Source organism: Pan paniscus, chromosome 2 (genome assembly GCF_029289425.2).
Source record: "Pan paniscus chromosome 2, NHGRI_mPanPan1-v2.0_pri, whole genome shotgun sequence".
NCBI classification, from domain to species: domain Eukaryota; kingdom Metazoa; phylum Chordata; class Mammalia; order Primates; family Hominidae; genus Pan; species Pan paniscus.
Window position 1 is genome coordinate 169029623 of NC_085926.1, and position 24605 is coordinate 169054227.

At 42.3% G+C, this 24605-nt stretch overlaps 1 protein-coding gene across 4 annotated transcripts in view; it reads right to left on the reverse strand.

Annotated features, from left to right (window-relative positions):
- Positions 1–24605, reverse strand: part of TNIK (TRAF2 and NCK interacting kinase) — a 398535-nt gene that overhangs the window by 87008 nt on the left and 286922 nt on the right. For all 4 annotated transcript variants that reach the window (XM_003831928.8, XM_003831929.8, XM_003831931.8 and 1 more), the window contains exons 10-12: positions 19190–19365; positions 13355–13421; positions 9536–9740 (exon numbers count right to left, since the gene is read on the reverse strand). In XM_003831928.8, the coding sequence (XP_003831976.1) occupies positions 9536–9740; positions 13355–13421; positions 19190–19365 (448 nt within the window). The remainder of the gene's footprint in view (positions 1–9535; positions 9741–13354; positions 13422–19189; positions 19366–24605) is intronic.

Below are 24605 nucleotides of genomic sequence, written 5' to 3' on the forward strand. Positions count from 1 at the left end.
ACAAAGTAAAAGATACTGTCTAATGCTTTTTAAAGTTGCCGTTTTCCCCTCTTTCTATCTTTACTTGTTACCTACCTTAACTTGTTACGTACCTTAAAGCTACCATAGCTTTCCCAATGTTCTCAGAAATAGTAATCAGAGAACATTGGGAAAGCTAGACAGGCCGGATATAACTCATTCCTTTCTTTCTACACCTACTTTACACCATGAGAGATAAACTATCCAACCTACCCTTTGAGAGCTTTCCTGAAAAATTAACTGCCTAAGTGAAGCCTTTTCTTTGTGCTCACAGGCAAACTTTTGATTAGCAGACAGCCCCATGGCTAAGCACTGTCAAGCACATGTGTGCAAGCTGGTCTTTGCGGACACTGAAAGAGGCATGACAGTTCTAAACAGACTGAGCTTCACGAAGGGGTGCAGAAGAATTCTCATCCTGCCTCTTCCATGGATGCTAGTCAATGTGATTATTCACAAACTCCTTAGTGTCTCTGAGCCTCAGTTTCTCCTGGGAGAACAATCACACGGGATTTCCCAGGTGTCATACAGAGGAGCAAGAATGGCCTAATGGACATCCCTAGTACCTACGATTCTGAATGTTAGTGTGAAAGTCAAATGCAGATGAAACCCCCAAATTCCTACTGTCATCATTCTGAAGCCTTAGTATGAGACCCTCAGACTGAGTCCTGTGAAGACAAGCCGGTTATAAACCAGTTTATTAATACAGTATTTACAGAGAGGGCCACTCCAGTACTCCCGAGATGATACTAAAGATGCTAACTTATATGTAGAAAGGTTGCAGGAACTGGTAACATTTGTGGGAAAACATTATTAATGTCTTCACACATTTCTAGGGCAGATATGCAGGGAATTTCAGTTTTATTTGGCACAACCTGTATTAATGCAGGGAGATCACAAGAACTCGAATCAATGAAAAGATAAATTTTCCAACATTAGGAGTTGTTCAAAAATAGAATGTGCTGCCTCAAGCCCACGGACATACAAGGAAAGATTATATGTTAAACAGGTTAGATAACCCTGTTTGAAGAATATTGCAAAAGGAATTCTTGCTTTGAGAGAAGAATTGGCTGAGATCACTTTTGAGGTTCCTAATATTCCCCAGCCTCTATGATTCTATAAAACCACTCACTAAAGAAAACAAGAATCAAAATAAAAGCAATTCAATTTAAATGTCATGTGAAATGAGATTTCATGTGAAACTATTTTGTTGTCATAGTTCTATGGTTAGGAATAACTAAGAAGACTGTGAACACACAAAACATACAGACTAGATGTAATAAAGGTGGTTCTGTGAAGACCCTAGACAATGGAGGGTAGGTCTGCGTGATGTCCATTGCATGCAGGCACTAAAAAGCCATCCCTACCTTCCATGCAAGGTACACCAAGGATCAGCAACTGCCTAACTCCAGGTTTTTTTCAGTATGAAATGCTGTTAAGTATAAAACACTAGCGTACTCTACCTTCCTATGTCTTAAAAGCGTAGGCAGGAGCCTGGGCAAAAGGACTCCAGATTTCAGTAGCATTTTACACTACAAAATAGGGATGTCAGCCCAACTCCCGCACTGTGGCAGGAAATCCCTCCCATCACAGGATCCAGGTGACAAAGCGGACAAAGTCAGAACTCCTTTGGCACAACACATAAGTTAGAACAAGAAGCCCTTTTGCGATCCACTGGGAGGTGGGGTTCCTTATATCCATGCAGATGACACGGCTCCCTGAAACACAAGTGTGATTTATATGTGCATGCGATTACTGACCATTATCCAAAGCTCATGGGCACGCTTTGTCCTGGACAATGAGCATCTGGTTTGCCAGGATGGTTCCCAGCTGTTTCATAATTTCTGTTCAGTTATTGAAATAACAGAGCAAAAGCCCAGCTAGAAAGTGTTCAATCTTGTGTTGATGCTAATGACATCCAGGAATAAAAAGCTGTGCTGCCTCCAACTAGCCAGCCACTGCTCACAGGACACACTGGGACACCTGTGGTTAATGATTAAGTGAATTAAGGACCACTTCTCAGCAGTGCTGATGTGTTAACACTCCAGGCTCTGAGATGGGGGAATTAATTATTCTTGCTCACAGTGCTTTCCTCTGGCTTGGGGCCTGGGAGTGTGGTCCAGTGGGTAGAAATGCTGCACTGGTAAAAACCCACACGATTTTCCTGTTTCCTGCTTGTGCCCACTGTACTTGCCTAGGCTGCATTCAGCTTTAAGCCCTCACCCTGGAAACAGATGACCCAGGGCAGCAATAACAAAGCAGGTAATGAGAAGCAAGATTGTTCCCTTCACATGTAACACTCTCCTTGAACTTATTCAGGTGTTTACTCAGTGCCAGGTACTGTGCTAAGTGGTTTGTATGTATTACATCCCATTTTATAAATGGTCAAACTGAGACATAGAGAAGTCATGTCGTGCTCAAAATTACAAAGGCAGTAAGTGGCAGATCTGGGATTCAAACCCAGGCAGTGTCTTACTGAACTGCCACATTCTCACCCTTTTGGTGAAAGGGTCACTCGGAAGGTACTATTTCCCTGATGCAAGAAGCTTGTTATTCACTCAGCACAAGATCTCTGTTCCTTATGAACTTTATTTAGATATTGTTAGGAAATGAAATTTCATGCAGCCACTTGGTGGCAATGATGGGATCATAATTTACAGTGTTGGAAATGACAGCAAGAAATACTGATAAGATAATCCATCAGAAGGCAGTTTCTCCAGGGGAAGGTCCTCTAGGTTTTACTGGGAAAAGGAGACTTCCCAAGGTGGCAGTTGACCCTACTAAACAAGAAATCCGCAAAAGGACAAAGAATGGGCCGCCTCCTTGTCCTGACAAGGCCAGGACTACTACAGGCTAACTCACCAGCAGATAAACAGCCCAGTAAGATGACATAACGAAAATGTGCTCTGGAAAAATGCTTTCAAAAGGGGATAAAAAAGTCAAGGTTTTACACTAAACAGGAGAGGTACATTAAGGAATTAAGGAAGACAGGGAATGGGGAAATGCTATCTATAGACAGCACCATTAAAATGAAAAACAAAATTAACAGTACTATACTTTGAAATCATCAGTTCCAAAATAACAATAAAATATTCACCCAAGAATACCAATCCAGGTTTTGTGTTAGGCATTTGCCAAGTCCTCTGTATTTATGGTTTCATTTACTTCTCAACAATCATGAAAAGTAGATATTATTTTACCAAATGTGCATGTAAGGAAGCTGAGGTTCAGAGAGGTTAAGTAATTTGCCAAAGACCACACAGCTAAGATTAAACCTTGGCCTTGGCCTGTAAAGATAGTGTATTTTACCTCTACATGAACCTAAAGCTGGCCATCTAAGAACTATTAGACATTTATTGCTCTTAATGATATAACTGAATTCCTCCCAGTATTATAACAAATATTCTTCCTGAAGCATAGAAAGAAGCTTACCTATTTACATTTATTTTAATAAATCCAAAAAGGTTTTACTGTAGCACATAAAGGAGTTCAAACTTTGGAAATCTGTTTCCTTGACTTTGGTCAAAGGCACCTACACCAATAACAAGAACAACTCATATTTATTGAGGGCTCACTATGTGTTAGTGATGTCGGCAGGCTTTGTATGAATTAACTCATTTAATTTTCACAACAGCCCTGTGAGGTAAATGCTATTGTTATTTCTTGCTTTACAGATGAGGAAACTGTAAAACAGGAAAGTTAAAGAACTTACTCAGGTCACACACCTAATAAGGAAGAAAGCTGGGATTTGACCCCTGGCAGTCTTAGGCTCTAGAGTCTATGCTGTTAACCAAAATACAATTTCACTCTCTACTGAATTTTACCAAATGCTCTGCTGTCCCAGGACTTTCCAGAGCATCAATATGCTGTCCTGCACTGTGATTCTTAGAGAAACTTGCAGCTTCCCCACTACCTCACCACTCTTTTGTGGGTGGAGGCTGTCTAGCAGCATTTGGAAGAAGCTACTAAGGTTCCAAAGAACAACCTTCCACACCAGCGGCTTCTCTGGGTTTGGGCTTCAGCTTGCACAGCTGAGCTGCTTTGTGACTGGGCTTGGTTACCCTAAGAGAAGAGTGAATGGTGACCGGGCATGGTGGTTCACACCTGTAATCCCAGCACTCTGGGAGACCGAGGCAGGCAGATCACTTGAGGCCAGGAGTTTGAGACCAGCCTGGCTAATATGGCAAAACCCTATCTCTACTAAAAACACAAAGACTAGCTGGGTGTGGTGGAGCATGCCTGTAATCCCAGCTACTCGGATGGCTGAGGCATAAGGATTGCTTGAATCTGGGAGGCAGAGGTTGCAGTGAGCCGAGATGATCGTGCCTCCAACCTGGGTGACAGAGTAGACTCCATCTCAAAAAATAAATTAATTTAAAAAAAAGAAAAAAGGAAAAATGCATGGTAACAGAGAATGTGAACAAAAAGCTGACAGCAAATGGATGAGCATGGAATTAGGAAGAATTCCAACACAAGCATAAGGTGGGTCTCATTAGAAATATTTAAGCTGAATTTGACCAGTCCTCAAAAGTAAGGTCTGTCCAGCTTTTGGCAGTCAATAAAGTTCTTTTATATCCATTTTTCTGGTTAATCCTCAGGAAAACTTTGGTGGTGGGAACAAGCTTTGCTACTGATCTCCCTGTAGAGCTCAGGAAGTGGAGGTGTGGAGAGAATAAGAACTGCCAGGGCATGCAGGTAGTAGTAGTACATGGTGACCCTCAGAAGTTGACGTCTTTTCACTCCAAGTGCAGATCTACTGACTCCCTGGGCAGGTTGCTTCCCTTCCCAGAAAAGACAGGAAATGAAAGAATTTCTAGGGAGTACTACACAAAAACTATGTGTTTTGTTTTTTGTTTTTTTTTTTGAGACAGAGTCTTGCTCTGTTGCCCAGGCTGGAGTGCAGTGGCATGATCTTGGCTCACTGCAAACTCTGCCTCCCGGGTTCATGCCATTCTCCTGCCTCAGCTTCCCGAGTAGCTGGGACTACAGGCGCCTGCCACCACACCCAGCTATTTTTTTGTATTTTTAGTAGAGACGGGGTTTCACCGTGTTATCCAGGATGGTCTTGATCTCCTGATCTCGTGATCCACCTGCCTCGGCCTCCCAAAATGCTGGGATTACAGGCATGAGCCACTGCGCCTGGCCAAAACTATGTTTTAAATATCCTCTTTGTCATTTGAAACCAAAAGATGCTATTGTCTTCCTGACCTGCAGAGCTGGCCCCTTTAACTCCATCCTTATGCTTGAATACTAAATCTTTGCTTCTATAGCATCAAACTCTCCAGGTGTTCCTTCCACTTCCTTATCAAATTTCTCTGCTGTCTCTTCCTTGTCTATTCTGAGTTCTTAGAGCTCAGGCCTACACTCTCTTCTCATGTGTACTTTTATTACCACAAACCAATAATTCCTATTTTTCTTATCTTTGACCCCTCTTCTATGGCCATCTCTACCATAATCCAACTGCATGGATTGTACTACTGCTATTACTGTTGGCTGCTCTTCCTCATCCCTGATGTCTAATCAACTTGCACACCCTGCATGGTCCACAGGCTACATTTGTCTCAAACGTGTCCACTTTTCTCAATCCCCACTCTACCATCATCTGTCCAAAGCATCACACTCTCTGGCCTAGACTAACTTGTCTCCTCCATTTACTCTTGCTTCTTTCCAGCATCAACTGCAGCAGCCCAAGTTTCATTTGAAAAAGGCAGATCTGATTCTATTCCCTTAGTGAAGACACATCAATGGTTTCCCACTCTTCTTAGAATAAAATTCAAAAGTAATCAACATGGTCTACAAAGCCCTGCATGACTGTACCATGGCTTCCCTGCCTGGTATCTCTCCGTGCCCCACTCCCTCCTGTAGCGGGACTCTGACCAAGCCAGGTGAGGCTCCCACCCTGTGGCACACTCTTTTAGCATGCCACTCTCCTCCACCACGGCAGTCATTGCTGTGATGATAAATGATTACTTGGCTGATTATTTGCTTAGTGCCTGTTTCCCTCACAGATCTAATCGTCACAATGGGAGACTGTATTTCTAGTGTCTAGCATGGTGCCCACACAACAGAGGTGTTCACTGAATATTTGTCAAATGACTACCTACAGACCCCAGGAAAAGGTTTTAATTCAACCTTATGCTTAAAAACCTCATGCTTAAAAACAACAACAACAATTGAGTCTAACATCCTTGAAAGCCTCAGTCACAATAAAAAGAGGCTTAGAGAGGTCTGACATTTTTAGGCTGCCAGGTTCTTACTTTGTACATTAATGCTCCACGATTACTGGCCAATAAGATACAGGTGATATCTCTTCAAAAAAAAAAAAAAAAATTCATGGGATGGAGCCAAAGTGTATATTTTTTGGCCAGATAGAACTGGTTATTTTTATAACTGGACAATGTTAGGATGGTCTTGAAGGGCACTACATGAGAATGTTGGTGTCCTGAAAGAGTCTTGAAAGAATAAAACATACTACCAGGGAGCAGGTGCTTCTGGGGTCTAGTTGATTCATTCCTGTGACTTACAGGCACGCTCCCCAAAATGAAAGTATAGAATGTGCTCAGCAATTTGAAACACATATATAAATCACTAATATCATTTCAGAACTCTTGAGCAGAATCAAACATCACCACAAACTTGCTCAAGATTACCAGAGTAGAAGCCTTGACCCCTGAAGGCTCCCATTATTCTTGGATCCTAACTCCATGATACAGAATAAAACAAGATGTATTTTGTTTATGCCAAGTAATAGAAATTTTTATTGAGCTGAGTAAAACTAGAAGAGGTCCTCCTTGTACTTTTTCTCACCATTGATGGACTCATTCACTTTAGCTGGGTTTAATCAAGTTCCTGGAACTTTGTTATAGGTTGTACTTCAACAATGGTCAAAAGCTGAGTCTTCTCTCCACCATTTAATTGGCCTGAAGCCACGTCCTTTTCATAAAGCTGATCAGTGACCACATTCAGTGTATATTCAAAGTCCTTCTAAGAATATACAGACACTGATTTAGAGCTTAGCCAAATCCACATGGTTACTCATAAATAGTAAAGGACATGCAGGGCTTCCTTAGAAACCCTCTGGTGGGAGGTGACATTTGAGATCACGAAATACAAAAGCTACAAACTACATAGTCCTGTGTGACCAAAGGGGTAGCTAAGTGGGAATGTTTTTCCTACAAAAGGAAAAATGACTCGCAGTGAAGCTAAATACTCAAGCTGAACTATGGGCTTTAACAGTTTCTATATGACAATGTAGTCCAAGTTCCTACTCAGGACACCAGAAACACAAGTGGTCACCAAAGGCCAGGGAAGCAGACATAGAAGGGGACCTGGCAGGAGCAGGACACGGCAGAAGAGTTCCTGGTGGGAGAGAATGTCATGACTAAGGGGTTCAGAATTTACAGCTCTCTGAGTACTTAGTATTCCTTGTTCTTCTCCACTGCGCTATAGAATAAGATGAAGGATCAAAAGAGAAAGCTGGAATAATCTATCAATGCTCTGTGGCCAGAAGCATTCCTGCTTCTGGTATGGAGCCAAGGCTCATGCCCATTGGTACATACAGCAAAAGGCTTGTGCCCTCATGCATGCTGGCTGACGTCTTCTGTGCAAGCCAGGATTGACAGGGTGTGTCTCTGGCTGCACATGCCTCAGTGAGCTGAACTCTGACTTGCTCCATGGTAGAGGTTCAAGCAAATGCCACAAGAGAAGAGACACAAAGGAGGCCTTGGCAATAGCTCTGACTGGGAGCGTGAGACAGAACCCAGGTCAAAGGTGAGCATCTGTTGGCCACAGATTCTGTGCCCTTGCGCAGAACTCCTTAAATGTTCAGGATAAAAGACTATAGACATAGAGGCCAGATGAGGGATGTGGAAAAGCATACCAACTTTGACTTATCAGTGGAGACACAGAACACATGCAGTGACTTGGTGCTTAGGCTCTGCAGGCCAATCCCCTGGATCTGAAACCTGGTTTTCTTCTCAACCTTTAACAAGTTATTAACCTCTCTAAGACTCAGCTGCATTATCTTTAGACTGGAGATTATTGTGAGGATTAAATGAGACAATTCGTGTAAAGTACTAAACACAGTACCCTGCAACATGGGACCAATTACTTCCCTCCCTGAACCTCAGTTTCTTCTTTGTTAAATGGGGATTATATGAGTTTTGCATGAGAGATAATCAATACAGGAAAAGAGATAATGATAGTAGATGAGATAGTGGCTATAAGCAAAGCATCCTGCCTGGTACTTGACATTACTAAAATCACTCAATAATTGTAACCATTGAGTATTATTGTTGCTGCTCTGATACTGATACTTGAGGGACATAATGAGGTTGATGGGATTTGCTGCAAACTGGAACTGAGGCCCTTACTGATTTAAACCAGGGAGGCTGGACCTTGATGTACCATTTAAAAAGCAATCTGCTGCTGGTGACTGCAATTCACCACCCTCTAAATCTTCAGTGGCCACCTGGCAAAGCAAGTGAATTGCTGCAAGCCCGTTAATGAGAAGCAAGCTGGTGTTTGGGAAACCTGTAAAATTACTATCCCATTACCGTGCAGTTAGTGCGCCTTTCATCTGCTGCCCAACTTCCCCAATAGATATGCTCTCTCAGTTTCCTAATTGTCTAGAGGCTTTGATTTATCTGGCAGAGGAAGGAGGCCTGAGAGATCTGGGCAAAGTTCTGGGAAGGAGGCTTTAACAAATGTCTGTAAGACCACAAGGTGAGAGTCTGGCCCAGGACAAGGCATGCAGCCAACTGTGGCTAGCAGTATGGCTTCCCACACAGATAAGCAGTGTCTGCTGCTAAAGGCAAGTCTTGCCCACAGGCTGGAGGACAGGCCCTGGGTACTAAGGGATGTCTGGGAAAGGATCTGTGAAACATTCTTCCTAGCATTCAGAGCATCAATAGGCAGGTCCTACTCTTCCATACTTGAAATTCCACTTATCTGCTTATTTACTGTGATCTAGTTAATACCTATATTTCACCTCTCAACTACTGACCCATGCATTCATATATTACTCATTCCACAGATATTTATGAGGCACCTATGACATGCTAGAGATACATCAGGGAATAAAAGAGATAAAATCTCCTTGTCCTGATGGAGCTTAAATTCCAGTAAGGACATTCAGGCATGTAAAAGTATATGTAGACTATATTTGAAGGTGCTAAGGGCTGTGTAAAAGTAATAAGGCAGGGCAGGGAAATAGGACATGATGGAGGGAGGGGCTGTGACTTTAAGTAAAGCTGAGAAGGTGCTGAGAAGGTGATATATGGGCAAGACAGGAAGAGGTGACAGCCTTCACCTGCTTTTCTGAAATGACCACACCACCACAAAAAGCAAGGGAAGCCTTTTGTTTGTAAGAGCATTCAGGACTTATCTGCCCTTGCAGTCAACCTCTTTGTGCCTCTAAGCTCTGTGTGCTCACAGGTGGGATGTGGGCCCCCAGGGAACGCTTGGAGAGTGACCACAACTGAGAGGCTTGGGGTCAGAGGTGGCCCGAGCAGGTCCTCACCTCCTCCAGCCGCCGCCTCTGCTCTTTCTGCTCCTCGATGCGCTTCTGACGCTCGGCCAGCAGCTGCCGCTTGTGCTCCTCATTCTCCCGCTGCTGCTGCTCCAGCTGCTGCCTCCGTAGGGCCTCAGAACGCTCCTTGTTGGCCAGCTGCAGCCTCAGAAAGTCCCTCCGCAGCGTCGACTCCCCTGGCAGATTCAGGATGGAGCTGTGGGTAGGAGAGAGTGATCAGGATCCCAAGTGGGGCAGGGGCCATGGCTACCAAGAGGCCTTGGAGGAGGAAAGCAGGACAAATGATTCACCCACACACAGGGAAAGAAGAGCACAGGCTCCTAGATCCTCCGCTAATTCAATCATTCACCCCAAAGAAACAGCATCAGGATAAGAGACCTGCCTCCCTTTCAGTACGACTGTGGCCAACAAATGCTGCCTCCATCCATAGAGGGATGTCACATTCTCAGAGTTGTCACCTTCTCCAGGACTGTCCACACCACTCCCTCATCCTTGGGACGTGGCAAAGATTTGTTTTTAAAGACTTTAGCCAGTGTGCAAGCCATGAGCCCCAGACTGGATTATTTTCAATAAAAATGGACAACGGTGGGCAACAAGGGTGCTCTACTCAGACAAGCACAGATCGGCCTCACCCACACCACCCCCTCACACCAAACCCCATGAGGCAGAGGCCAGGCTGCTCCTGTGAAGCCACGATGAGCTAGCGATGGAAAACCCTTGAGTCAAGGTCAACACAGAGCCAGGATCTGAGCCCAAGCCTGCTGAGTCCAAGTCAGGGTTTGCCTGACTGTACCACACTTAAAGGGCTTGGTTTGGCTCTGGCCACAGCAGGTGCAGCTAGGACTTCAACCCAGCTCATTGGTTCCTAGATTCTGTTTAGGTAACAGTTTTGTCTTCTGTAAAATGGTGGTTGTACATGAATGTGTGTGCATGCGACAGAGATCGAGAGGACATAAATAAGTTCTACCTACTTCGCTGGTGGTCCTGGGCTGCCCTGCTCGCAGGTGAACAACTAAATGTTACAGACTCCTTGATTCTGCACAGCAGCCTAAGAGGGAGCTAAGAAATGACTTCTGTTTATTCAAACGTAGCCCTTTTAATCTTTCTGGCAGCTTCCATTTGAAATAAATCTATTAAACACATATTTACGGAGCACCTGCTATGTGGCAGTCACTGTAGTAAGCTCTAAGGATATGGCAGTTGCTAGATAAATTCTCCCTTTAAAGTTATCTTCTTATGGGACACACATACAGACAAATAATTTCAGGTATTAATAGGCTCTATAGAAGACTAAAATTGTAATTGTTTGAGTGACAGTGGCGGGGAGCTGAGGTAAGCTTTGAGGCCTTACTTTAGATGGGTGGTCAGAAAGACCTCTCTGGGAAGGAAGCAATTGATGAAGAAGGAAGAACGTTCCAGGCAGAGGGAAAAGCAGGTTTAGAGGCCTGAGGGGAAAACAGGTGTGCACCCTATTTTTGAGCAACTGAACACCAGCCCGGCTTCCCAAAGCAGAGTGAATGAGAGGGAGAAGGGTATGAGAGGAGGTCAGAGAGATAGGTGCGGGGCCGCGACAGCCATGCAGGCACGGGAAGGTTTTATGCAGAAGAGCAACATGAGCAGATGGGTTTGGCTGCTGAATGGATGACCTAGCGAGGGGTACAGGGGCAAGAACAGCAAGTCAGACTGCTGCTGCAGAGTGGTTCTGGGGTGGGGACACCACCCAGGATGAGAGCAGAGGGGATGGAGGAGGGAAGGAGCATTTGGGGATAGAGGTCACGAAGCCTGTGGACAGATCTGACATGTGGAGTGAGGGATGACTTGCAGGTTCTGTCTTGGTGGCTGGGTGACGGTGGTAACGAGAACAGGAATGAGGAATGCTGAGGGAGGAGCAAGTTTGGTGGCAGTTAACAAGAGGACCAAGGATCGGTTTTGGAGAGTAGTTAGTGTGCTGTGTGAGATACTGCCATGAAAAGACATAAAAAGGCTTTGTTCGTGATGTTCCATAGACAATGCTTGGCGTCTACTCACAGGCCTTCTCTAAAACTTAGAGCCTTTGTGTCAAACTCTAAAACCCCAAACGATGGTGCTTATCTACACAGGCCACTTGCCCTGTGCAAAGGGGAGGGACTTGGGAACCCAGCCTCCCATGCACACCAGGATGCTCCATTAATATTAATTGATATTGAATCAATGTCAGAAGATCTGAGCTGTGTTAGTGACTCAATCATTAACTCTGTGTGTGACCTGGTTGCAACCCTTAGGCTGTCGCCTCATTTCTAAAATGAGATAACCATTGTCCTTTTCTATTTTTCAGGATTTCATGAAGATTAATTAGATACGTCCATAAAAACAGGACTTGGACTTAAAGTATAATAAACAACAACAACAACAGGACTTGGAACATAATCTTCAGCATGATATAATGACATGTTATAATTACAGAAGTGTTAAGGTATGGCTGGGCTGGCTCCTTGAGTGACTCCTAATATGCAGTTTAGCAAGTGTTAGAAAGACAGGGTTTCTCAGTTCTACAGAAAGTGGTCAGAAGGCTGACACAGTAACCTTTTGGGTAAGCTTTTGAACACTGGTGTACAACTTCTCTGAAAGCAGGGCGTTTGGTCCTCTGCCTTTCAGGAATGTTCATTTTCTATGTCACTACTTGGCAGTCATCTTCTTTATGCAGCTAAACCGGGGGCGGCCAACATGCTATGTATCAGATGGTAGGAAAGAAGTATTCGGTCTTTGACCTTGAGGAATCCTGTGGCAGGTGAAGAGAGAAAAACTGGATGGTTCTGAAAGCTCAGTTCCATCTTCTTATAGAAGCTTAGCAAGAATCCAGCTCAGTAGGTCTGAGTTAGCATAAAAAAAGAACACATGGTATCTGGCTCATTCTAGCAGTGGTGGCTAAGCTGGCCCCTTTCCTGGTCAGAAAGCTCTCCCTCAGTGGTACAGGAACTGATCCTTCTGGAGCATTAGGGTCCACTCCTTGGATGGCTTGAGGAGGGAGGCCATACCTCGATGAGTCTTCTGCTTGTGCAATTCCCCCCAAGTCTTACTTCACAGGTATACTGCATGGCACCATGGGATGTGGGCCTGCCCTCCTTGACTCACCAAGCTGAATTCACTCACCAAAGAGATATCCTGGCAGTGCAAGCACACTAACCTTAATTATTTATAAACACAGACTAGAAGAAAGTCAGAATTAAAGTCAAGTGGAATTCAAAATGTAGGCATGACAATAAAACAGCCCTGGATTCTGAGGTCCAACAGGTGACAACAGGAATGGCCCAAAAGTATTTGTTTGGAGTTCATCTCTACATATAATTTGATTTTCTGAAAATCACTTTCTCCTGGATTAGGCTGCAATGAAAATACCAAGGCATGTGACAAGGACAGTGGCTACCCGAATGGGCTTCTCAAAGGTGTGAAGTAACGAACTGAATAATGCAAGTCCGAAAATACCACTTAGGTCTCTAGAAAGTTGCAGTTTTAAGTATTTTTAGTCCTGCATTGCCCAGATAATTAGCCTTCTACCCATTCTACATGTTACATATGTAAGAAAACAAGCTCTTAGGATAGAGACCATAAATCTTGGGGGACAAGATAAAGAATATGCTGATTTCCACATTTTCGTAATGGTCTGCCTAGGGAAATTTTCCCAAATTAATGAGTATGTTCATGGGCAATAAATTAAATAAGACCACCCTGGTGGATTCTTAAAAACGAACCTATAAATCAAAAGGAAAGTGAATTTCACACAAGCACAATTCAGAATGTGAACATTAGAAGACTTGGCTTTTGCTGTCATACCTGGGCTCTCCTGAGTCATTCTCCTCCTCTTCTTCCTCACTTCCGCTGTACTCATACTCTGTCTCATCTGAAGAAAGATCCCAGCATGTTAGTGCACAAAAAGATGCTATGGCTCAGTAAAGCCCAACCCCATCTCTTATATATAAATAAATAGACACCCAAAGAGTTGTGGTTAACACAGCGCTGGAACGGTCTCCAGGCTTGTGATTTAATGGTTCCCATAAGTATATGAAATTAACCACATTCAAGGCTGTCTCGGCTGACTCTAGATATCTGTCCCCAGTGCCTAGTGTTCACATGAGAAGGAATTAAAAAATAATTTTTTAATTTTTTTATTAATTTAATTTCAATTAAAAATAACTTGTCTGGCCGGGCACGGTGGCTCACGCCTGTAATCCCAGCACTTTGGGAGGCTGAGGCGGGCGGATCACAAGGTCAGGAGATCGAGACCACCCTGGCTAACATGGCAAAACCCCGTCTCTACTAAAAATACAAAAAAAATTAGCCGGGCGTGGTGGCGGGCGCCTGTAGTCCCAGCTACTTGGGAGGCTGAGGCAGGAGAATGGCGCAAACCCAGGAGGGGGAGCTTGTAGTGAGCCAAGATCGTGCCACTGCACTCTAGCATGGGCGACAGAGCGAGGCTCTGTCTCAAAATAATAATATAATAATAATAATAATTTGTTTGTGTTATTCCCACTATAAAGCCACCCATATCAAACCCATTGGCCCTTTGTAACTTACTGATGGTATTAACCATTTTTAAAGTAGGATTTTATTATGACTTACATGGACTTGCAAACTGTCTTTAGACTATTTTGCTAAGTGCAACAAAGAAACTTTTGACAATAGGTGCTATTAAAAATATATAGTGGCCGGGTGCGGTGGTTCACGCCTGTAATCCCAGCACTTTGGGAGGCCAAGGTGGGCGGATCATGAGGTCAGAAGATCGAGACCATCTAGGCTAACACAGTGAAACCCCATCTCTACTAAAAATACAAAAAAAATTAGCTGGGCATGGTTACAGGCACCAGTAGTCCCAGCTACTTGGGAGGCTGAGGCAGGAGAATGGCATGAACCTGGAAGGTGGAGCTTGCAGTGAGCCAAGATCGCACCACTGCACTCAAGCCTGGGTGATAGAGTGAGACTCCGTCTCAAATATATATATATATATATATATATTTAAAATTTTAAAAATGTATATGTATATTTAAAATGTGTTTTGATTGATCCACTAGGGACAGTCCTTTAATTCAGCAAAATGGGAAGCAGTTTACATGTGTGAATGAATAAGATTGAGGCTTGCTTTGGAAGAGATCAAATCTAATATGTGAGATGAGAAAATATCAGAGCCTTCATGATTGTGAAGAAAGGGAAGGAATATTTAGTGGGTATCTCCCACGCCAGTCACTACTGCTAGATATTTTACTCTGTTCTCTCATTTATTTTTCATAATAACCCTCCAAATTAGTGTCTATTTTTCAAGCAAGAATACTGAAATTACAAGAGGTTAAGTAATATAACCAATGTTATCTCATTAATAAAAGGTCAATCTAGGATTTGGATTTAGAATTCAATCCAGAACTTTTCCAACTTAAAAACCAGTGCTCTTTCCAACATATTATATGCTAAATAGCAGTACATATAAAGAGCAATGAGATATCAAAGAAAGGAACAGCTAGTGCCACTGGTCATAATGGAGGAAGAGACTTGAAGTCTTTGGAGAAAAAATGAACTGGGCTTTGGAAGGTCAGTGGCCCTTCTCCAGGCAGTTAGCAGCTGGCACTTGTGGGAAAAGGACACTCTAAGCAACATATCCACATGAGTAAGGCTGGCAGTATTACAGTGCATAATATGTTCAGGAAACAATGAGCTGTGAGTAGTTAGGTGCCTGGGTGTGAGAAAACCTTATGGAGGGAGAAAGGCTGGCAGGGATGAAATGGCTCACTGATTCTTATAAATGCCATGCTGAGAACTTTCCTATTGGCAATGAGGAACCCTTGGAGGAGCTTTTAAGCAAGGGAAGGTGTCACATTACTCCTATCTCTTCATAGCTGTAGGTTAATAATTACAACCTTGAAGACATTTGCACATCCCTAAAAAGAAACTGAAACTGCAATTTAGTTATGTTACCACCAGGAGGCAGCAGTCACACAGTGAGAATGCTCAGATTTGATAAACATGCCTTGCTTTTCACACTAGCCATTAAAGAGATAATGAAGGAAAGCCAAAAGTTTGATGAGTTCAAGTGTATTTTTTAAATCACAACTTAGCTTCATACATTTAGGTATGTATGAAGCTTTCAGGCTACTTATTTTTAAAATATTAGTTCACCAAAATATAAAGAACCTGAATAAAGTATTTTAATACTCCACCCTAAAAATGAAATATTCCAAACTTTTTCAAAATGAATAAACAGATTTCAAAGTAAAAATGCAGAAATTTTATCTAATAAAGGAAATTACAGCAAGGAAAAGAAGCACACAATTATTCCAATTACTTCTATTCTCTAGGGTAAATCCTTCATTTGTCAGGCTTCTCAATTTAATATTTAATACTTCACCAAAATTTGCTTTTGACTGCTTTTATATTACTGGGTTAAATTGGCATGTGTCAGCATATGTTAGGGAAAAAATATCAGGTTGAAAAAAATCACAAATAATGCAAAATAGAATTGCTTTGATTGATTCTACCAAAAGTTGGTCATAGAACAACTAAGAAAGTGAAAAGTAATATTAGAGCAAACTAAGTCATTTGATTAAACTGAACAAATGGAATTAGATCTCATTTGATCAAACACCATTCCTTGGGGAGCAGACAAAAAGGAGACTAGAACTGTGATTCTGGTGGCCCTAAGCCTAAACAGGCTTAGATTCCTTAAATTACTACATAACTCTTGAACATACCTATTCCCGAGAATCTTACTTTTCCACTCTGCAGAGAACAAACACATTAAAAATGATCTATCTTCATGGCATGGTGAGTTCTGAGTCACATTCCAGAGTTTGTGCCCCACAAAATGTGGAAACAACCTGAGGCACAGGCTTCAATCACTCTTATTTATGCCCCAGAGGGAGATGGGTCATGAGTTCTCACAAAGTACTCTGAGTAAGTGATGAAAAAGTATGGGTCAATAAGTAATTGCCTACATGAGAATAACTGATATTTACTGAGTGCATCTATGTCCTGGACATTATGTCAAGCATTTTAAATGCATTACCTCATTTAATCTTTGCAACTATTTGAGGCAGTAGATATTAGTAGTATACTCTCAATCTTATTTTAAAGATGAGAAAACTGGAGTGATGTTCACATAACTGATAAGGGGCAGAGTTAGAATTTGAACCTAGAATATGAATCTGAAAACAGTCTGAGCACTTAAACTATGCTATATATTCACCGTATAATAAAATGTCCTTTTGAGAGATGTTAGCATTTAATGGTTGCATGTCTGACACACTGCCCTAAAATATGCCCTTAAAAATTCTGACTTCATGGAGTAGCCCAAGACCACCATGGACAAGGAGCAATTGAAAAATCAGTCCTGGAACTTTTGAGTTTGACCTATGTATTTCTCTTCATGCCTAGTTCCTCCAGCTTGGGCTGGCCTCCCAGCTCCTTAGGGTCTAATTGACATCTTATTAACTGCAGATGAGCCACCGTTTTGGCCTAGCTTCACAACCTCCCACTCCTGAGTCTAAGCTGATCATACATTCCTTCAAGTCTGTGCTAGCTGCATAAGAATTCTTCCCTGGGGCTGGGTTTGGTGGCCCATGCCTATAATACCAGCACTTTGGGAGGCTGAGGCAGGAGGATTTCTTGAGTTCAGCAGTTCAAGACCAGCCTGGGCAACATAGTGAGACCTCGTCTCTACTAAAAATCTAAAAAAATATAAAATCAGCCAGGCATGGTGGTGTGCACCTGTAGTCCCAGCTACTTGGGAGGCTAAGATGGGAGGATCACTTGAGCCCGGGAGATAGAGGTTGCAGTGAGCACTCCAGCCTGAGCAACAGAGACAGAGCCTGTCTCAAAAAATAAAAAATAAAAAAAGTGCTGGGTGGGTGGCTCATGCCTATAATCCTAGCACTCTGAGAGGCTGAGGTGGAGGATCCCTTGAGCCCAGGAGTTTGAGACCAGCCTGAGCAACAAAGTTAGACCTCATCTCAAAAAAAAAAAAAAAAAGGAACTTTTTCTGGAACCTTCACTGACATTCTCTCATCCTGCCTTAGCCCTCTGCTGATCTTACCTCTCCAATCCAGTCTCAACTTTCATACTGCTCACCGCCCCCACCGCTAGTCCCCAGCTTGTGTTATGGGTATTAACTGCAGAGGCAAAGAAGAAAGGAAATGCAAATAACGGAAAGGCAGCCTCTGTCCTGTCTGTGGGCTACCCTCCGCTACTGCCTCTGAACTGAAGAGGGGAGAGAAATGGAGAGGAAGGAAGCAAGAACAAGCACATCACCATGTGCCTCCCCTCCCATCCTCAGTCTCTGGTCTTCCTCTCTACTGTCCACTCACCACACTGTTAATGATCAGCTTTCCAGCCTCACACTGCCTTTCACTGCCATCCTCCCAGCAGCACCCCCTCCTGCTGTCTACCCAGAAAGCCCTCACTGCTGTCCTCTCCATTTCTCTCTTCCCATACTCTAACTTGCCCTACCTCAGCTAGCCATTAAACCTGCTCCAGACCATGCAAGTTTTTACCTTGGTCATGGTGCAGTCAATATGCTAGTCAATCTCCAAGAACAAATTTGTCTTCCTTTAGAAAGGTACTGTTTCCTCAAAGATAAATTCTATGCCAGAGAGGCACAGGGTAGGGGATTGCTGGTGAGAGATACCATACCGATGATTATGGCAGCGAGCGCACAATGTAGTAGAAATTAATGGTGAACCTTAGCCATGACTCATGAGTTGTTAATTGGAAAGCAAAGTTCAAAAGTGATTCTGAAATTAGTGGTTTCAAAATTTGCCTAATCAAAGTTCACTTCACCTATAAGAATCTTGCTCATTTCTACAAAATGCACTCCCCTTACCCATCCAACCTTAGTTTCACTTTTCTTTGGCTTGCATTTTGTCTCATTTGGCAGCTCACCTCAATGTTCCCTAATATATAGTATTAGCATATCATTTCTATGCTAGTTAAAAATGTAAGCTTCCATTCAAAAAGGTAGGGTGCAGCCTGAGACTCCAAGTTTGGACTCATGTTCTTTCAATGATGCAGTGAAGAGACAGTGACATGTAAGAACTAGAGTCACAAAGATGTGCTTTTGCATATATAAAATAAAGAAGTGTGTTAAATGACCTTCAGCTCAAAATCTGATGTTCCATTCAGCAAGCCTGGCAACCTAATGATCTTTTCTATCACTGCAACTTTAAAAAAATTATTTCTGACTTCTAAATAACAGAATTAGAAATGAGCCTCAGAGCACATAAATTTAAATGTTGAGGAATGTCAGTACAGAAAAATGTCAACTAGATGAATTTTTTTCTTTAGGTTATCTGTCTTCTGTAGAGTTTTAGTCTTCTAAACATGAATATTAATTTGAATTAAGAAAATCACTTGTCATATTAAAGTACTTCATAGTATCATTCAACATGACTTTGTTCAGTGCCTGGCAGAGGTAATGTTTCTTGCAGTTCTATTTTTTTTCATGAAAGATTCTACTTCGATAGTCTCATGCCACTGATGCCCAGAGGCTGTGGTCTCAGAGACAGCCCCTCACACTAAAGAATAATGCAGGCCCATTTGAAATCCCCATAGTCACCTCCAAATACATCAAGCGCCCATGATTCACTCCATCTTTTGTTTCTGCTGCTGAAATACAAATGTGCGTCTAACCTTTTTCTCCTCGCTTCTTCTTTGTTCTATCAATATGGTCCTTGAGTTGAATGCGGACCTGTCGCTCATTAGGTTGGTCTCGTATAAATGGATGCTTCATCAATTGTTCTGTTGCTGGTCGCTGGCTGTGATTCTTTACCAAGCAGCTCTCAATAAATGACTGGAATTTTTTTGACCTGCCAAACAAAAGAAATGAATCCACAGATAAAACGGCGATCCAAAGAAAAGCAAATGTGTAATTTCTGAAATGCTGGGACTTTTTCTTTTTTTAAGGTCCAATTGGCTGGCATAGGGATCATCCACTAATCAGAAAACAGTTGTAGCACTATATTAGGCATAATGGGTTCAAAGGCATCATCATCATCAACGTGCAATTGAGGTAGCAGAAGGTAGTTATGCACATGAAAGCATTTTTGCACAATTTATATGTAACATTACATAGCACACCAAAAGGACGCAGGGAAAAAAAGACCCCTATGGGAATCACATCTAGAAGGGCTATTGGAATAAGGAAACCATAGCTGGGCCTTTAAAAATTAGGAGAAAATCACTCTGGGGAAAGGATAATTCAGATATGTAGGAAATCAGTGAAAAACTCAGGCTAGGATGAGAATAATGTATGTTGGGGGACACTGAGGTGAGCCACTTAAATAAGGCAGAAAATGCAAGCTGGAGAAAAGTAAAACCAAGGTTGGATAGGTAACAGGGAGTGCATTTCGTAGAAATGAGCAAGATTTTTATATGATGAAGTGAACTTTGATTAGGCAAACTTTGTAACCAGTAGTTTCAGAATCACTTTCGAACGCTGCTTTCCAAGGAATAAGAACATATAAGAACATGTGTACCTTTGTCATTAACTCAAGGAATTAGACATTTAACTTTAAAGAATTAAGTTCACACCCAGATGCAAATTTATCTTCCTCTAGAAAGGCAATATTTCCTCAAAGATAAACCCCACGCCAGAGACCTGGCAGGGGAGAGCTGGCGAGAGATACCATACCTACGATTATGGCAGTAAGGCCACAATGTGGCAGAAATTAATGGTGGACTTCAGCCGTGATTCATGAGTTAAGCACGCATGTTCTTGCTGAAAGTTCCAAGAAATTGTTCAGAGTCATCAATAATTAAGCTTATGACTCTATAGCATGCTTTTCCAAGGCACTCCAGGAGACCTTGATGAAACTCGGGTCACCCTTCCTGTCCTGCCCAGAGCAGGAATGATCTGTTTTGTGCTCTCTGTTGCTCTCCTGTGGTGCACAGGGGAGATACAGGAGTGGATCCCAGGATTGAACCTTTACCTGGCAGTCCCTGCATACATACTCTCCAGGCCTGAGAGGTGCCCTCACCACACAGAACACAATGGGGAGCATGTTCTTCAACACTCAAACATGACAGGGCACTTTTGTATGCACCACTCTCTAGTACTGCCCTGGTCAAAGCAGTTTTTCACTTTATTCCATGTTTTTAAAGTACTGAATCACTGGTATTTATTTTTTCCACTCTAAATTTCTAAGCTACATTCAAGCTTTTAAAATATTTTACCTAGAAATAAAGGTAGCCTACTGTGCTTGGGGTTGCCCCAGGATGAATCAGCGTTGGCCACACTGTGGACTAGAAATAGTGACAGCAGGACACTCTGTGCACCTCCTTGTTAAGTGCTTCCATGCATATCCTTGCTTCTTCACACTGAAAATCATCAGCAGCATCAACGTGCCTGAGCCATCTTTGCATCATGAGCACACTACCTGAGCTGCGTGTTTGGTGCATGAGTGAATGCATGATGAAGGTTCTGGACAAGAGCTGCAATATGGCCACCTTCAAGTCTGCACTTCTGAGGGACAGAAAGGGAGGTTTGAAGAGCGGTTTTTCTTCTCTTTCTCAGATCAATCAAATAAATCTGTGGAGGCATAAATATGATCTCATCTAAGAAGAAACCTTGCCAGAAAAATGTAATGAAATAAAGGACACTCCTAAGGAATGAATTGAAGAGAATGAGGCTGACCTGCATGAAGATATAAACAAACTCCATACAGTACTTTTCCAGGTAGAAAAATCAGTATTAAAAAGATGAAAACAAAAATTAAGACAGAAAGGTATGAAATATTTACAAGGAATATAAATGGCAGTTCTCTTTTTCTTGCTGGCAACTAGAAGGAAGTGCTTATTTTATTATCATTATTATTTTTTTTTTTTAGATGGAGTCTTGCGCTCTGTCACCCAGGCTGGAGTGCAATGGCATGATCTCAGCTCACTGCAACCTCTGCTTCTCAGGTTCAAGTGATTCTCCTGCCTCAGCCTCCTGAGTAGCTGGGACTACAGGTGTATGACACCACACCTGGATAATTTTTGTATTTTTAGTAGAGACAGGGTTTTTGCCATGTTGACCAGGCTGGTCTCAAACTCCTGACCTCAGATGATTCGCCTACCTCAGCCTCCCAAAGTGCTGGTATTACAGGCATGGGCCACCGCACCTGCCAGAAGTGCTTGTTTTTTATAAAGTGCTCAACCAACTATTGATTAGAGGTTGATAAATAAAAGAAATCACATTCAATTTAAAAGTAAGATCCAGATTTAATAGACTGTACAGTCTATTCCCTGATATTGGCATCTAAAATAACAGTCAGAGAAATCTCCAGATCTCCAGAATGGAATAGTGTTCAAGTTTAATGAAATTAGTTATTAAACAGAGTACTTTTTCCCAGTATGCCTTGCTGGGAGAAAAAACTCAGAGATATTCAAGAGAATAACTTTGGGCCTAAAAGATGGGCCCACTTGTGCAGAACTACAAAGCTGGTAATATATTTCATATCTTCTTCAAGTGGCACCCTTTGAAGAGAAAATAATGTTTACTTAAAATGAGTCTTCAAAGAAGGATTCGTAGTGTCTTATTTAAGTTAGCATGACCAAAGAATCAATATGCTTAATTGCACACTTATTTAAGAGTGAAAACACTTCACCTATGTTGAATATTACCTCACTGTTTGCTGAGTGTTCTAATGAGTTTAAAGTACATTTATATAACTTTATTGCTTGAATCTCTGCTGATAGTAATTTAGTTTTGTCTCTTATAAAATAAAAACACATAAGGTTAGTAAAACTGATTTCCCAAGGGTTGGCATGGAGAAATAAATGGTAATGATTGGTACCTACAGTCTGATAATACTAGTTCTACTATCAGAGTCACTAAATACTTTATCTTCCCAGATTGAACCTGTTTATGTGTTAAATTGTGTTGGGGGAATTCAAAATGCTGGAAAGATTGTTACATTAGCTATTATAATCAGTTGGGTTAAAAGTTTTTGGTAATCATCAGACTCCCTAAACGCAATTTGGCCTAAAATTTGCATTGGCCCTGCCCTATTTCCAAAAGCTACCCTCTTCCTTTACTTTGAGTTGCATCACTTACTAACTTGGACAAATTACTTAACTTCTATGTGTCTCAGTTTCCCTGGCTGCATTCAATGGGGATATTATTAGTACTTATCTCAAAAAAAGTTATGTTAAGTGAATTAATTCATGTAAAATATTGAGAACAGTGCCTGGTATCATAAATGCCACATATGTGTTTGCTATTATTATGATGATGACTATGATGACATTGCCCCCAGCAATCTCTGAGCATCATTGGACTTAAGGAACACAGCATCCGCCTTTAGGACTTAGGAGCAGAAATCCCCACTTCTGGCCAGGTGCGGTAGTTCACACCTATAATCCCAGTGCTTTGGGAGGCTGAGATGGATGGATTGCTTGAGGCCAGGAGTTCGAGACCAGCCTGGGCAATATAGCAAGACGGTCTCTTTATAAACAATAGAAAAAAGTAGCTGAGCATGGTGGCATGCACCTGTAGTTCTAGCTACTGGGGAGGCTGAGGTGGGAGGATCATTTGAGCCCAGGAGTTTGAGGCTGCAGTGAGCTGTGATTGCACCACTGTACACTAGCCTGGGTGACAGAATGAGACTCTGTCTCTAAAAAAAAGAAATCCTCATTTCTGTTGAACTAAGTAAACATAGAGTTCTTTAAGGGAATTATTTCACGTATGGGTTAAATAGCTTAGCAGGAGGAGTCAACTGGGCTGTTATCTCCAAGAAGCCTGCACAAAAAGGTTAATTTTTAAAGTCTGCGTAATAGTTTTTAGCTGGATTTTAATAAAGTCCAAAGTTCAAAGTCACATTACTATTAGCATATTGTCTAGTAGAAGGAATTTGATATTGGCTTTGTATTATTATTATATTTAGAAAACACACACACACAAGAACTTTGTCATATCTCAAAAGTCTGACAACCCACCAAGAATCAGAACTGGTGCCTCATACAATAACGGGGGTGATTTTTAGCCTTGGAGCAAAAGCAGGAGGCTGGGTCCAGGCTGGTTCTCCCAGTAAGGAGGCTAGAACTCGTGCAAATACACCACTTAGCCTCACTGGGCCTGCACACCTGCATCTGAAGCATGAGTGGCTTGGACCAGTGGAGCTTGTACATATAAGCAGTTATGATTTTTCTAATGATCTCAACTGAGTGCTGCTTTGCCTGTGTGGGCTCTTCAAATTTAAAGGGCACATGAAAGATTCACTGTCTTATACTTAATGGAGCCATTCCTATCCTTCTCCAGAAAGTCCTGGAGGGAAGCAGTGACACTGAGTATACTTGCGAGGGCAGGTGAGTGTGGATGAGCAGGGTGGCAAGAGAAGGGAGGAGAAAATCTTTTGAAGGAGATGGTTTACCCCTGCGAGTGGAATCTACCCACGCACAAGAGACAGGAAGAGAGAATGGGAATCCCAGTCTTGCTATTCACTTGCTGGTGCTGATATGGAGGTAGAGGGTGAGAGTATCTTTGGTTTCCTCTGATTCCACTAAGGTTACAACCCTCCCAGACAACTTATTATTAAATGGCTGAGCTGCCTGAACATTCAGTGGTGCCCTAACTTCATCATCCCATACCACAAAGGCCTCTCCTCATCATACCAATAGGGAAGGAAGAAGTGGGCTCCTGTGAGTGGTGGTGGTCTCCTTTCCCTCCACGATGACGGTGGAAAGAGCAGTGCCACTGCCTTTATTTCTCAAATCTTGAAGGTACAAGTTAAAAAACAAAAAAAAAGCTCACACTAAGAGACCAGTTTATGCCTTGTATGTTGTAGACTCAGTCATGCTGAAAATGATGCTTTATTGAATGTTTGCCATGAGAAGAGTTCATGGCCCTGTCTCAACAATGGCGCCCCCTTTGGTCAGGTGTTGATATATACACTGAGAACAAGGCATTTAACCCGGTAACTCATTTAGGTAGAGAATAGCTGGAAATAAAAGAATGTTTTGGAATTTTGTCTCTTGGTCGGGGGAGGGAGTCTTTTCCTTTTAAATAATTAAAATAAAAAACATAAACAAAATGTTTCATTTCCTCTCAAACACTAGAGTCTATTAA